The sequence below is a fragment of the Conger conger genome, chromosome 4, assembly GCF_963514075.1.
Source record: "Conger conger chromosome 4, fConCon1.1, whole genome shotgun sequence".
NCBI classification, from domain to species: domain Eukaryota; kingdom Metazoa; phylum Chordata; class Actinopteri; order Anguilliformes; family Congridae; genus Conger; species Conger conger.
Genome location: NC_083763.1, coordinates 6,779,489 through 6,793,412, shown reverse-complemented (window position 1 = coordinate 6,793,412; position 13,924 = coordinate 6,779,489). Strand labels below are relative to the sequence as shown.

Below are 13,924 nucleotides of genomic sequence, written 5' to 3'. Positions count from 1 at the left end.
GAAGCTTCTCCTCCGGGCTGCACCACTCTGTGTCCTCCAGCGAGAGTCTGCCGGGCTCCCCCACGCACAGCCTGTCCCCTGGGCCCTCCACCCCCTGCCGTAGCCCCGCCCCCGACCAGGCCTGCGGTGAGTCTCCACCACCTGGGCGAGCAGCGTTCAGCCGTCACATCACATCACATCACATCACATCACATCACATCACATCACATCACACACCACACCACACCACACCACACCACACCACACCACACCACACCACACCACACCACACCACACCACACACCACACCACACCACACCACACACCACACCACACCTGGGGTGAGTCTCCATAACCAGAGCTAGCAGCTTTCAGCTGTCACGCTAGTTAAATTACATTACATTACTCCAAGCATGCGGAGAGTCTCTACCACCAGAACTAGCAGCTTTGTCGTCACGCTAGTTACATTACATTACACCAGGCCTGTGGTGAGTCTGTACCACCAGAACTAGCAGCATTTAGTTATCACACTAGTCAGTATGATTACACCCATGCATCAGAGTTTGTGCTTCTAAAACTCACTTTATTATATTTTGAGTGTCTTTGTTCAAAGGCTCTTTTTTTTTTGGGCCAGATGACTGATAAAGGATCCTGGAGTTTCCTTTCTGATTGCTTGTAGATTAACAAATTTACGAGAACTTTCCACTGTATATATATTTTTTTAAGTGAACAGAATCTAAATATTGCACTACTTTCCCATTGATGAACCCTGTCCTCTTGCACACAACAGTTTCCATTTGATCTCACTGAGAGTCGAATGGCGCCAAATGTTTTATTGGAATGGAATGTTTTGGACTTTTTTCAACATTCTAAGTCCGTGTTCTAGAACTCCACTGCTTTCAGTCGCCGCTAGTGATTGTGACATCAGCATTAGAGTCTTCAGTTCAGAACATTTTAATCACATATCGGTCTTCTCCCCTCAAAGGGGTCTAAACATTTATTCTGTCCCTTCCTCTCAGACACAAACTCCCCCCAGAGCACGTCTCCCTGCTCCAGCTCGCCCAGCTCCCCGGCGACACACATCCGGCCCAGCTCCCTGCACGGCCTGGGCCCCAAGCTCTGCAGCCAGCGCTACACCAAGGCCGGCCGGCGCAAGTCCACCAGCAGCATCCCGCCCTCCCCGCTGGCCTGCAACCCCTCGGCCCAGCCCCTGTCCCCGCAGCGGTCCCCGTCGCCCCTGCCCGGCATCGCCAAGACCCTGCACGCCTTCCACGGCAAGACGCTGTCCCCCCCGACCATCGTGCGGCACATCGTGCGGCCCCGCAGCGCGGAGCCTCCCCGCTCGCCGCTCCTGAAGCGCGTGCAGTCTGCCGAGAAGCTGTCCGCCGGTTACCACGGCGACAAGAAGGCCTACGCCTCGCGCCGGCACACGCTGGAGGTGCCGCACTGCGAGGTGGACGGCCCGTCCGACCCCGAGGGGGAGGCGGGGGGGTACCCGGGCGAGCTGGGCCGACTCGGGGGCTACCTGGGCGGGCAGCGCCTCCGCGGGGACTGGGGCAGCGGGGACCGGGCGGAGGAGGGCGTGGTGGTGATGCGGAAGCTCAACCTGTCGGAGAGACGCGACTCGTTCAAGAAGCAGGAGGCCGTGCAGGAGGTGAGCTTCGACGAGCCCGAGGAGAAGCCCCCCGCCCCTCCGCCGGCCCCCGCCGCCGGCACGCCGCCCCCCCCGCGGACGCACTTCAAGGCCGCCTGGATCGTGACGGGGCCGCAGGCCGCCGAGGATGCGGGGGCCCGGAGGGTCCCCCAGGTGCCCCAGATCGCCGTGCTGGGCTCGGAGAGCGAGGAGCCGTCCGAGACTGAGGAGGACAGCGACCGGGGCGAGGCGGAGCTCGGGAAGAGCGCCGTGGAGCCTGCGCCGGCGGAGAAGAGCAGCGCCCGGCAGGGGCAGGCCGCGGCCTGTGTGCGGAGAGGCAGTGTCAAGTGGGCCGGTCCCGACCCGCCAAAAGGCCCGGGAGGTTCTCCACAGACCTCGAGCCCTCAGAGAAACCAGCTGAGAGACTGAGCCTCCAGTGTTAAACACAAGAAGAAGAACGCACGCCGACATGGCCATATCTCCACGAAGGTGCACCCCACCACTCCCGGAAAGTTGAAGGAAAAAGACGTTCCTTTGCCAAAATAGCATTTCCAAAAGAAGTTCAAAAGATTTTTTTTTTTTTTTTTTTTTTTTTTTCACATTTGGTTTCACTGAAGTGGAGTCCCGTCGGGATCGCACTGTAGCCTAAACATTGTGTTTTGTAAATATTTGATATGAAAGGGGGAAAAAAAGGCTAGTGAGGCTGGCCTTTTTTTCCCGGGCTTATTTATTACTTTTATAACCTGATGGGGATTTGTAATGGGGCCAAAACAGTAAAATTGTTTTCTCCGTTGATGACTAACCAGCCCGAATTGCTATTTTATGACACCGTGACGGCACAACATGTGTTGTTGTTTTAACAGTATTTTATGTTTTCAATTTAATATGTACGATGTCAGTTTTTCCTAGAAATGTAGACGATATTTTTAAATGGTTTAATTCCGTCTTTAGATGTAATTGCGTTACAGAGTAGATACTGGAATAGATTGCTGTTGTTTTTCTAAAAACAGTGATGTAAAACTGGGGAGGAGAGCACTTAAGTGCATCCCGACGTTGAAAATGTTTTGTTTGCTTTGGAAGGGAACAAGTAAACAAAACCGTTCATCTAATGTCCAAAATCCGTACTGTAGAATTGAAATTCGACAGCCTTTTGCTTTGAGAACGAACAAATCTAGGACAGAGGTTCCAGGCCCAGTTCACTGAACCGAACGCAAACTTTGATCCTTTAGTTTATGTTACTGGCATCCAAAATCTTCTTCAGATCCAAGGCAACTGATTAATAGTTATTTAACCATTTCCCCAGCGCTGTATACAGAACAGCTTGAAGGGAATATGATTGCAACAAATGACGAATGGTTCTGTAACTATGGATACCAAGTACTGGGTGTCCCAATAGCTACTATGATTCTGTTGCCATGGGGCCCCCCCCTCATTTTATTAGACGGATTATTTTCTCTTGTTTCATAAAATGTTGTCATGTTGAAAGTATTCAACACACACTGACATATTTTCTCCTACATCGCCATTTTGTTGCTAGAATATTGCAAAAGGCAGGATGACCCGGATGACACAGCAGTGTTCTTCCTGTCATTCTGTCCCCTGAAGCGTTTCAGCTCGACCTCAGGAGCTCTCGGTACACGTCAGAAAGTTGTGCGTTACTATGCATCACTTTGTTCTCAAAGGTCACATTTTTACAGGGAATATAGAAAACGTAGGAGTAGGAAAAAACAGAGCTATTGAATGCACTAAATATTTTCCGCACCACACTAACTTACCGTCACACTTAGTGACGAACGTTAAGCTATTGCATTAGTCCTGCAGTATACTCTGTTCACCGTGAAGAGGTTCTATTTCCAATTTTCTTTTATAACACTGATGTGAGTTGTACGTACTGTATATGAATTAATATAACTGTGATCAACTTTAATTGAATATGTCAGAGATTGCTCTGGTCTCAAGCATGACGGTGTGCGCTTGCTTGCTCTTAAGCATGGATCTGTCATTGTGGGACCCCTAAACGTAACTGGTTCCACGTTTTCTTACTGTTGAGGCTGCCTATGTACCACAGGCTGTTGAAGCCAGACATGCATTTCTGCTCCAAAAAAGTGTCTCCTCCTAGCCCACATGAGAAGAGTACTTTGCTTTTTCCGAACATGAACTCTGGCTCGATCTTGCATGTCCCAGGACGTAGATTGATTTGGCGCTCAGAATATCAGATGGAGAATCAAGGCTCGTCCGCAGCGAGAACGATAACTGTAATTATAGCTATAACGATGTGAGCTTACACACTGATGAGCGATAACTATAATTATAACGATGTGAGCGTACACACTGATGAGCGATAACTATAATTATAACGATGTGAGCGTACACACTGATGAGCGATAACTATAATTATAACGATGTGAGCGTACACACTGATGAGCGATAACTATAATTATAACGATGTGAGCGTACACACTGATGAATGATAACTATAATTATAACTATAGCAATGTGAGCGTCCACGCCGATTATCGATAACTATAATTATAACGATGTGAGCGTACACACTGATGAGCGATAACTATAATTATAACTATAGCAATGTGAGCGTCCACACCGATTATCGATAACTATAATTATAACGATGTGAGCGTACACACTGATGAGCGATAACTATAATTATAACTATAGCAATGTGAGCGTCCACACCGATTACCGATAACTATAATTATAACGATGTGAGCTTACACACTGATGAGCGATAACTATAATTATAACTATAGCAATGTGAGCGTCCACACCGATTATCGATAACTATAATTATAATGATGTGAGTGTCCACACTGATGAGCGATAACTATAACTATAGCGATGTGAGCGCCCACACTGATGAGCGATAACGTTCTGTAAATAGCCTCTCTGCTATGTCATCTGCCATTTTGTCCTGAAAATTAAGATGGCTTTTGATTGGCTGTCGGTATCTTGTCGTTCATGCAGCTGGGAAAAATCGATTACGACGATACGGTTCGTCAGTGTCGTTGTGGTGTGGAGTTCGCCTCGTCCACCTGTGTTAGAACAATTTTTTTAAATTACATATTTACGGTTTTTGTTACTGTTATCGTTCTTGGTTTGGACTGGCTTTGAGATGGGGATATTTTGTGGGTGTAATGCTTGAGAATCCTTTGCATGGTCATCCCAGTTTAAATGGTTTATCTACAGTCTTGACTTGTGACACACTGATCTATTGTGTGCGTTGAGCTTTTCTGAATTTCTTAAACTTCTCAACCCCTACATTTGGCCTTTTATGCATTTAAAGTATTTCTTCTGTTCTTTGATATTATCAATCGATGTTTACATTGGAGTAAGGTGCACTTGCTTACATTGAAGGCAAACCATTCTCACGAAGAAAGTAACAAATAAAATAAATCGGTAGAGAAAAAAACCCCACAAAAATACAGAGGAATATCCCATTCCTTCAAAAACCAGGATTCAATAGACACTTTTTAATCTTTTTGTACTGTACAAGTATTTCTGTATGTAGATTTTGATATGGTAGCTGTTTGGAAGCTGCGATGTCATGGATTTTTATTCCATTTGCTTCTTGACCAAACTTGATGATAACGTTCACACCAGCTGATGTTCAAGTGTCGGAGGTGTCGCTCTGTCTTGAGTGACGGGACGGTGGCGTTGAAGGATGGGCCTTGGGCGGGACTTAGGCACGGTGACATGAGAAATGTATTCACACAGAATATCAAATTATCAGTACCTGTGCCGTTATTTCAGTCTGGCCTGGTCTGTCTTGGTGCAATTCCTAAGAAGTTGAGTTCTAAATCTCCCCATCTGCCATATAGCTGGATTGTACTGGACAATGACTGACCCAGACTAAAGACTTTACTTTAAATCCAGGAATATAAAGTAACGTCTTTAGTACTTGGGCATCTCTTGAAGACAAAATGGCCGCACACTGGTGTTTTGATACTGGATAATATCCTGGACGGTGGATTTGTAAGGAAGGCGTCCCCATGGCCCGTTTAATACTCTGCCTGTATGATGTCTTATAAATTGTTTACATTGTTTTGGACAATTCAGCGAGAAGCATGTGCTCTGAATAATAAAACAAAAATGGCTTTTTGTAATCCTGTATTTCTACTTGATGAAACCACTCCATTTGGTAAACTGTAGTGCGTGGTTCTTGTGTTACAAAGTCTGCATCTGAACACTATCACGTAAACATTTTGACATACTTTGAGACCGTAAACCCTTACTTTGTTGGTTTAGTGTATATTTTTATTTGTATTTTTTTTTCCTCAGTCATTTCAAAAAAAAAAAAAAAAAAAAAAAAAAAAAGAATTCTGTTGGATGCATGCTGCATGTGACAAGTGCACATGGTACTTGATCGCGCGGTTTTCTGGGTAACGTGTTCCCCTCCCTTTGACTCGTGTGTGCAAGGCAGTGTTCTGACTGCAAAAAAAAAAAAGCCCTTTGTGCTGTTCAGATCTATGACTCTCTCATCGTCTGAACCACAAACTAACTTGGGGCCAGGTTCTTCATAAAATGTTTTTGTAATTTTTTTTGTTTTTTTTTGCCTGGAAGTTGAATATTTAACATTAATTCTGCATATGCTTACGTTATTTCACTGGACACATGGAGCTGCCCTCTCTCATTCATCTTAATGCTGCACCTAAATCCGCTTTCTCCCGAAAGCGTTTCACCTCGGAGTGGGTTTGTTTGTGGTTCGGAGGTGGGCTGAAGGGTTATGGGCGTATGCAGATGTCCACAGGCCCGAGGTGTTTCTCAGTAAACCACGGAGAGGAACGTCATCAATCATAACCATCTCCGCTGCAAACATGGGCAACGTTCACCTCAAACCCCTTCCGATTCCTTTACTTATTCTCTCTGTTCCACGTCATTCTGTACGAACAATGCTGAGTTTAAACTGACTTTTCTTTTTCTTTTTTAGATTAATTATTTGAACACTGCATGCAAAATTTAATTTGCCAGAAGTTACAGGTGAAGGGGTACATAAACAAAACTAGTATGCAAAAACGACAAAAAAAATGTTTTAATGATTTTGTGAAGCTGGTATAATTGAGAAATACTGAAGTTAAGGGCTAGAATGTCTTGCTGTGCACATGGGTAACCGATGATGTTCTGGTTCTGTTGGGTTTGGTTTGGTTGGGTTTTGTCCGGCGTGTTTCTGCCGAGGCTCCTGGTCCGCATTGGCACGATTCTGCTCTGTAGCGCCTGGTGCTGGTTGGTGCGAAGGATTTTATTTTTTATTTAAAGTTTTATTTTTTTGCTGTTCTATAACAGTGTTTTATAATAAATTATTTGCAGATGGCGTTTGATATGAAATGCAGACAGTGTCCTGGCTTCTATTTTTTGCCCTTGTGCAATACTATGATTGTAAAGCCGCAAATTCTCTCTGCACTTTGAAATGTGTACTTCTAGCTTCTAAAAAAAAAACATTTATTGAGAGGCTTTATGGTCTTGTACCTATTTTTACCATGAGAGGGCAAACTCCTCAAATTGACTCTCACGCAATGCTGACTGGCCCGCTGTCCCTGCCTGCAGAAAATGGGTAGTTTCAAATGGAATCCACATTAAAAATATCTCATTTTATTCTCACTGATTCACCTTTCACTTAGTTTATAATTATGATCCGAAACTGAATCTGGGCACTGGGTTACACTGGTTTGTAATTGGACCGTTTAGAGGCCTGGTAACTACAGCCACATTGCGCGAGGCACAATGGTTGGCACGGCGGATAACAGCGGGGGGTGACGGGCTACTTGAATAAGCTCGTCCGGATGATTGGGGTTGACGTTCACATCCTTGTCACTTTGTGCATTTTTGCTGACTTGAGTCAGAAGCAGTGGCAGGGTAGTAGCGCTCGATGAATGGCACCACAGATCTTCACGCAGGCCGTTCCCCCCCCCCCCTCCTGGTGACGATGGCCATGCCGCACATTTACATTCCGCCTTTCGTCTAAAATTATCGTTCCCCTGCCGATAGCTGACCAGAAAGTCTCCGTTTTTATAATGCGGCGTGAAGAATGGGTAAGAAAGATGACGCTGTCGTTCTTAAAGTGGACCTGAAGCCGCTCATAAATCGTGCTGGATTACTCACCGATCGTGCACTCTGGTTAACTCCACATCTGGTAAAGGCATCCTCTCTCTCGTACCTCCCAGTTATTCGTTCCCGTTTCAGTGTGTTGATTGAGAAGGCGAGGGAGAGCGCCGGTCCTGCGTGGAGTTATTCCTTTCCCGTTTTCCCCGACAGGGTTTTTAGGAGGTGGGGTTGGTTATGTGGTGCGGAGAGGAATGTTTTCCCTGGCAGCGGACTTTGATTTCCATTCCTCGTGTAACTGCGGGAGGAAGGAGGCATTCCCGTTCGGCACCTCGGCTCATGCCTTCGCTGAACGGATTTCGCTGTCGGTGGATATGCTTCTTGGCTCCACTTTGAACAGCAGATGTTTGCCTTATAAACTGTCTTTCTGTTACTAGATGTATCCCTGACATTAAAAGCCATGGCCCTACAACATGTTAAGATTATAGCAACCTACTTATCACCTCCTGGATATCGCTGCCTTTTAGTCTGACCAATATAGCAGTGTAGTTTTAGCAGTGACTTTGCTGTAGGCTTAACCCCTTATGGACTAGGGTGCCTTATAGAAAACCCATATAAAGGCCTAGGAATCACAATGCATTTCAACGGTCATGTGTCTTGAAAAACGGTCAAGATACGTGATCAAATACAATGCTGGCGTCGCATCCGTCCGTTAAGGGAGCTGTAACGTGCAGGTTGCACCTGTCCGTTAAGGGGTTAAACCACTTGTCACTGGTAATCCATGAATGTTCTCAAACCGTACACTGACAACCATTCTTGTCAGGCAAGAAAATTAAATATATGCGGAAATGGAGATGGTGTCAATTTTGGCTGCTTGGCCAACTGGTGTCAGATCATGTTTTTAATGGTAGAACAGCCCGTCACTGAAATACAAACACAAGAAGAGCCCGTCTCTGGAACACAAACACAAGAACAGCCCGTCACTGACACAAACACAAGAAGAGCCTGTCACTGGAACACAAACACAAGAAGGGCCTGTCACTGGAACACAAACACAAGAACAGCCCTGTCACTGAAACACGAACAGCCCTGTCACTGAAATACAAACAAGAACAGCCTGTCACTGAAATACAAACACAAGAACAGCCTGTCACTGAAATACAAACACAAGAACAGCCTGTCACTGAAATACAAACACAAGAACAGCCTGTCACTTGAAACACAAACACAAGAACAGCCTGTCACTGAAATACAAACACAAGAACAGCCCGTCACTGAAACACGAACAGCCCTGTCACTGAAATACAAACACAAGAAGAGCCCGTCACTGAAACACGAATACAAGAAGAGCCTATCACTGGAACACAAACACAAGAAGAGCCTGTCACTGGAACACAAACACAAGAACAGCCCTGTCACTGAAACACGAACAGCCCTGTCACTGAAATACAAACAAGAACAGCCTGTCACTGAAATACAAACACAAGAACAGCCTGTCACTTGAAACACAAACACAAGAACAGCCTGTCACTTGAAACACAAACACAAGAACAGCCTGTCACTGAAATACAAACACAAGAACAGCCCGTCACTGAAACACGAACAGCCCTGTCACTGAAATACAAACACGAGAACAGCCTGTCACTTCAAACACAAGAACAGCCTGTCACTGAAACACAAACACAAGAACGGCCTGTCACTGAAACACGAACACAAGAACAGCCTATCACTGGAACACAAACACAAGAAGAGCCCATCACTGAAACACAAACACAAGAAGGGCCTGTCACTGGAACACAAATGCAAGAAGAGCCTGTCACTGGAACACAAACGCAAGAAGAGCCCGTCACTGGAACACAAACACAAGAACAGCCTGTCACTGGAACACAAACACAAGAACAGCCCTGTCACTGAAACACGAACACAAGAACAGCCATGTCACTGAAATACAAACAAGAACAGCCTGTCACTTGAAACACAAACACAAAAACAGCCTGTCACTTGAAACACAAACACAAGAACAGCCTGTCACTGAAATACAAACACAAGAACAGCCCGTCACTGACACAAACACAAGAAGAGCCTGTCACTGGAACACAAACGCAAGAAGAGCCCGTCACTGGAACACAAACACAAGAACAGCCTGTCACTGGAACACAAACACAAGAACAGCCCTGTCACTGAAACACGAACACAAGAACAGCCATGTCACTGAAATACAAACAAGAACAGCCTGTCACTTGAAACACAAACACAAAAACAGCCTGTCACTTGAAACACAAACACAAGAACAGCCTGTCACTGAAATACAAACACAAGAACAGCCCGTCACTGACACAAACACAAGAAGAGCCTGTCACTGGAACACGCACAAGAACAGCCCGTCACTGGAACACAAATGTAAGAACAGCCTGTCACTCAAACACAAACACAAGAACAGCCTGTCATTGAAATACAAACACAAGAACAGCCTGTCACTGAAACACAAACACAAGAACAGCCTGTCACTGAAACAAACACAAGAACAGCCCGTCACTGAAATACAAACACAAGAACAGCCCGTCACTGAAACACAAACACAAGAACAGCCCTGTCACTGGAACACAAACACAAGAACAGCCTGTCACTGGAACACAAACACAAGAACAGCCTGTCACTGGAACACAAACACAAGAACAGCCATGTCACTGAAACAAACACAAGAACAGCCCGTCACTGACACAAACACAAGAACAGCCCTGTCACTGAAACACAAACACAAGAACAGCCCGTCACTGAAACAAACACAAGAAGAGCCTGTCACTGGAACACAAACACAAGAACAGCCCGTCACTGGAACAATATCCCACAAAAGATAACATAATACTTAAAATGATGAAATGAAAATGATACAAATAAATACTAAATTCTAAAACACAAAATTGAGAGAAAATCGTAGTATAGATGTATAAACACACAGGTCAAATGCAGGTCATAATTTGTAAAAGGCAGTTCTATTAAAAGGGGTCACTTTTATGTTATTCATGTACGGTGCTCCAGGTTCTTGATTTTACAGTGTGTTGTCTTTTTTGTCTGCGCTTTTATTAAAAAAAAGAGTGTATCTAGTTTACTGCCACAAAGCTGCACCCCCCCGCCCTTTCGTGCCAAAAGCAGAACCTCGCCTTGGGCCTCTCAAAGTCTAGTTATGACATTCCAAAGCGCAAGCTTACAGGCACTGCATCTTGGTGTGCTTTCGAGCATTTTTACCGTTGGGATTGCAAATTCGATTATTTCGGAGACTTGGGAGTTCAGTTTTTCAACATTGCACTTTGCAGCCGAACAGCAAAGGGAAAGTAGGCCTACGTTAAGTATTGTAGCACATACATGCAATGTTGTAATGTGTTTGGCATTACAGATGTGCAGAATTACACTAATCATTAATCAGGTTGTTGCAATGAACATTCCTCATCCATATCAGTTGTTAAATTCATAACCTATTGGATTGTCTCATTTGTAGAACTTCCCATTAGGCACATAATTGTATCTTTTATATCTAGACTGAAATCCTAAAGTCCATTGTGGATAATTGTGTTGTTTGACGGTAGTTGTTTCACTACTGTAGCTAATTGCTTTTCACAATTATTTTCATCAACACATTTATAAATTGAATGAATTGGAAAATGTTTGCAGCCACAGATGAAACTATGGGCTGGCTTCCAACACACACAATGTCTGCTCACGACAGTGTAGGAATGAATTGCTAGGATTAGGCCTACCTGTGCAAAATGGGTATTATTTGAATGCAATTGCATAAATAGTTACATGCTATGGTTGGCATTTATATAGCGCCTTTATCCAAAGCGCTGTACAATTGATGCTTCTCCATTCATCCATTCCTACACACACACATACACACACTCACAGCGATTGGCTGCCATGCAAGGCGCCGACCAGCTCGTCAGGAGCATTTGGGGGTTGGGTGTCTTGCTCAGGGACGCTTCGACACAGCCCAGGCAGGGGATCGAACCAGCAACCCTCCGACTGCCAGATGACTGCTCTTACTGCCTGAGCCATGTCACCCCCAATTATGTTTGAGGATAATCAATTTTCTGTAGGACCAGAACTTATGCAATGTAGGGACAAGATTAAGGAGATTTAAATCTTGAATATCTCATAATTCATTCATCACCTACCTCCTGTGTCTTTGTTTCCCCCAGTCAGTCACAGATTGATAATACTTTGCTGCCTCGACAAACTCTCCAGAAGCATGAAACGTCATACTGAAGCAGAGTTTGCCATCAGTGGACTGCTCCGTTTTCATCTTTTCCCCATTCCCTTTCATCATCTTTTATCTTCGCCTCAAGTGCTTGCGTTATGTAAGAATATACACATTAAGTCTTCGTTACAGTAAAGGCAAACGATTGATGGGTATGTCGTTGCGTCATCATCCCGACTGCGATGCACAGCGTTTCACATTTTCGCCTCGTGCCGGTGTCTTCCGACTTCTCTCGACTGTGTTCGTGTGTTTCCGTACAATTCGTGTGGTACCGCTGGTCTGCACACACGGCGTGCCTCTCCTAATGCTGTGCTGGAATATGGCTGAGTAGAGAGCAGGGAGTTTTGTACGGTTGGAGAGAGTGGAAAGCAATAGGAACGGGAATAAAAAGGACGATTCCATGCCTGATCGATAACGAACTGTCTTGTAAGGAAACCGTTGTCGAGTGGAAGCGTTATTTGCGCAATACGAACGAGAAATTTGGAAGAATTGTTTGCGGGTGAGTTTATAAGTTCTTGCACATTTAATTTTACCGAAACTGGAAAATGGTGGAAGGAAGTGGAGCTACAAGTGTGCTGACTAGCGGGCTTGCTAGCTATACGCATACAGTAATTTGTCGTTGCGTTCCAGAAAAAGCACGCCGACAACTCTGCAGAACCGCACGAAACTTTGCGCTTATTAAAAAAAAATTTTTTAAATAGAAAACATGAATGTTAGGTTATAACTTCACTGCTACTTCTATTCAGCGTAGACTATAACATAGAGAAACGTGGTACATCTGTACACAGTTTAAAGTTAGATATTGCGTATTTGTCGAATACAGTTGGCTAAGTAACTAGCTTGCTAGATCGCTAATATTTTAAGTTAACATAGTCTGTAGCCATCACCAGCAAGTGCAAATATGCATCTTGTTGGCTAACGTTAGGTAATACTAGCTACGTAGCACGCTTTCTAAGTTTGTTTGCTAACAGTAACGTTAGAGTGTTGACTTTGCAAGGCAGAGTATCATGATAGCTGGCTAGACTATTTGTTTGGTCATTTTTAAGAATAAACTTGCTAGACGATGAGCTAATATAACTCGACCAAGCTGTAGATGAGCGATCTAACGTGCTCGATTGCTAAGTTGGTTAACTTCGCAGACATGCAACAAGCTTGCGAATTGGCATAATTTATTTAACTTAAGTTACATTGGTTTACATACTTTTCACGCACTGGCAAAGTTACTCGTGAAGCAGAAAGTTCTTAAATTCAGCTGCTAGAAGATTGTATTACTTGTAACGCGAATGTAATAATTTAGCTAGCTTTCGGACTCGGGAGTTAAGTTTGGAGAGGTGATAGCATATTTTTGGTAGCTAGTTCTGCCAGGTATCTAGAACATTGGCGAACGTTGTGGCAGGCATTCCTAAACCGGGGGCCCATGCAGTACGCAGACAGGGAGCTAGTTGGAGAATTTTAACTACTCTACCTTGCCTAGATAGTTAACGTTAGATCAGATAAATATCAAAGTTTTAAAGAAAAACGGTTGGCCACTTCAACTTTCGTTCAAGTTTACTCATACGGCTTACTTTTTTAAATAAAATTTTCTTATGTTACAGTGGGCATATGGGGACTCATTCTAACACAAATGAACATCAATTTACATGCCGCCCGTCTGAAATGCTCGTCTTTAAATTGTTAATTCGTCAACCACCGACACTTTCTATTTTTGAGACGTCGAATTGAGTCGAACATTTGCGCTGTCATTTGTTCATATGGTGGAACATATACACATCTCGGCGAATGGAACACTAAAACATTGTTACTTGTTAGTTAAGCTAATATGCGACAAAGTAGCGCATGGAACCAGAAGAAAACGAAATGTTTTGAGCAAACATTTTGAAACTATACTAAGGGCATGGTGTGAATTATCATTATTTTAAATGTATTATTAGAATTAAAACGTAAAATTGTAATGTAAATTTTGACATTTTGTGCTGGGTCATAAGTTGACCAGTGGCCTGACG

General features: G+C 44.3%; 2 protein-coding genes across 4 annotated transcripts in view; both read left to right on the top strand.

Annotated features, from left to right (window-relative positions):
- The window catches only part of LOC133125920 (microtubule-associated serine/threonine-protein kinase 3-like), a 35,627-nt gene extending 28,671 nt beyond the window's left edge, over positions 1-6,956 (top strand). Inside the window, 2 exon segments of the mRNA XM_061237668.1 lie at positions 1-126; positions 999-6,956. Coding sequence (XP_061093652.1) covers positions 1-126; positions 999-2,041 — 1,169 coding nt within the window. The 3' untranslated portion in view covers positions 2,042-6,956.
- Positions 6,957-12,148: 5,192 nt separating this feature from the next.
- The window catches only part of pik3r2 (phosphoinositide-3-kinase, regulatory subunit 2 (beta)), a 38,938-nt gene continuing 37,162 nt past the window's right edge, over positions 12,149-13,924 (top strand). For 2 of the 3 annotated variants that reach the window (XM_061237552.1, XM_061237551.1), the window contains exon 1: positions 12,149-12,420. The gene's annotated coding sequence lies outside the window, so the exon portion shown is untranslated. The remainder of the gene's footprint in view (positions 12,421-13,924) is intronic. The other variant, XM_061237555.1, reaches the window with a different exon arrangement.